This window comes from Antrostomus carolinensis, unplaced genomic scaffold (assembly GCF_000700745.2).
Source record: "Antrostomus carolinensis isolate BGI_N321 unplaced genomic scaffold, ASM70074v2 scaffold28581, whole genome shotgun sequence".
In the NCBI taxonomy this organism is placed as follows: Eukaryota; Metazoa; Chordata; class Aves; order Caprimulgiformes; family Caprimulgidae; genus Antrostomus; species Antrostomus carolinensis.
This window is the reverse complement of record NW_010296782.1, coordinates 15,858-17,941: the sequence shown is the minus strand read 5'-3', so window position 1 is coordinate 17,941 and position 2,084 is coordinate 15,858. Positions and strand designations below refer to the sequence as shown.

At 50.6% G+C, this 2,084-nt stretch overlaps 1 protein-coding gene across 1 annotated transcript; it reads left to right on the top strand.

The window, feature by feature from the left end:
• LOC104533043 (P2Y purinoceptor 2-like) lies at nucleotides 1-837 on the top strand (the record flags this gene model as incomplete). The annotated part of the gene is made up of 1 exon (XM_010178405.2): nucleotides 1-837. A coding segment is annotated over one exon (837 nt), but the record flags the coding sequence as incomplete, so codon positions are not given.
• Between the last annotated feature and the right edge of the window lie 1,247 nt (nucleotides 838-2,084).

Below are 2,084 nucleotides of genomic sequence, written 5' to 3'. Positions count from 1 at the left end.
CTGAACGGCATGAGTTTCTGGGTGTTCTGCTTCCGCATCAAGCAGTGGGATTCGGGCATGATCCTGCAGTTCAGCCTGGTCCTGGGAGATGTCCTGATCATCCCTGCTGTTCCACTCAGGATTTCCTACCTCAGCCTTGGCAACCAGTGGCCATTTGGGCAGTTTCTCTGCCAGCTTGAAGCCTTTCTGCACAGCACCCACGTGTACAGCAGCATCTATTTCCTGACACTCATCTGCATTCACCGGTACTTCGTCGTCGTCCGGTACAAGACCAAGTCCCTCTGGAAGAAGCAGAGCTCCTTGAGAAAGCTGTGCTTGTTCACCTGGCTCATCCTCTTCATCCAAGGGCTACCTTTCTTCTTCCTCCTCAAGACTTCAGTTGTTGATGGCTCAGAAAAATGCCTAAATATCCATCAGTCAGAGTTGTCCTCTGTTTACTTCTTCTACAACATGGTTTTGGTGGTGCTCTCTTTCCTCCTGCCCTTTGTGGTTTCCATGACTTGTGGAGCTCTGTTGGCTGTTGCCATTGCTAAAGTGGCAAAGAAAAGCTCCAGAGGCAAGAAGATGAAGAGCAGGTCTCTGCAGATGATAACGGTGTCTCTGGTGATTTTTGCCATCTGCTTTGGCCCCCTGCACATCTGCAGGACCATTGGTGTCATCGTGAAGTACTATGACATGTCTTGCAAGCTCTTGCACCAAGTAGAAGTTGCCTACTACGTCAGCTGGGTCTTCACCATGGTAAACACTTGTCTGGATCCCCTGATTTATGTATTTGCTAATGACAAGTTTAAGAGGAGCTTTGCTGACTCCTTTCGCAAACGTTGGGGCATCAAGTGAGTGTCAAAGGTCTGGAAGTCACCCCAGACCTTCCTGGGGGTTCCCGTGGGGTGGCTGCTGAAGATCCAAACCCTGAGCTTCCTCCTCCTCCTCCTGTTCTGTCCCAAGTCCCCAGAGCAGCGCTGCAGGAGTTTCAGGGTTTCTCTGTGTTCCTCCAGTGTCATCGAGGGGTTGTTCCTGTGGGAAGGGAGTCCCTGGACCATGAGGAAGCTCCAACTAGGTGCTGCTCGTGGAAGAGACTGAGCTCATGGGGACAAAACTGGTGAGCTGGGAGCTGGGTTGACCAAGACAGAGGAGGAGGAATTGTGGGAGGCAGCATTTCTTGGGCTGGCCAGGGTTTCTACAGATCAGAAAGACACAAGAACTTGAAAAAATATTGTAATTTTGTAGAGAGGACAGGGGCTCTTGTGACCCTGGGCATCACACTGGAGGATGCAAGAGGTCAGTGCTGGGGGCACTGGTGGCATGGAAATTCAACCTGGAGTCTCATAATGGAAAATGAGGTGCAAAAATGACATTGCAGAGCTGTAACCTCATTCCCTTCAGCACCATGAGCTCCAGCTCCCTTGATTCATCTCAGCGTGGAGGAGACCCATCCCAGCAGAGGTCTGAATAAATGCAGGTGCACCTTTGAGCACGTTCTCATGTTATTCTAGTGTTGCAAACTTGTGGGAAAGGAGACAACGGAGCGAGTGGTAGAGCCAGGGGCCAGAGAGAGGAGATGTTCCTCTAGTCAAGGCAACAGCTTGGAATTCAGGGTTTATTTTTAGGTTTGTTGTAAACTTAGTGAGTATGACACAGGATTCGTGTTTCGCTTCTTCATCTCTCAAACCAGTCTGAATTGTCCTTCCCTTTTCTGTCTCGCCTCTTTTGATGGAAAACTTGAAGTTCCAGATAGCAGCCAACGTTTGCTTTTCATATCAGCAAAGCCAGACACAGAGACCGTGGTTTTGTCTGGGTTTTCTGGAGAATGATGTGATAAGTGCTGCTGTTAGGACAACAGGGAGAAAGTCCTCATCTCCTTAGAGGAGCTGGGCTGTAGCTGGGATTTTCATCAAGGTTTGGGTTCTCAGTGCTCCTCTTTGGTTTAGGTTTTGGTATCTTGGCTGTTGGATCTGCCTTGGTGGCCACCTCTGACCATCTCTGTGCGCACCTCTGACCACCTCGGTGGCCACCTCTGACCACCTCGGTGGCCACCTCTGACCACCTTGGTGCCCACCTCTGACAACCTCTGTGCCCGCCCTCCG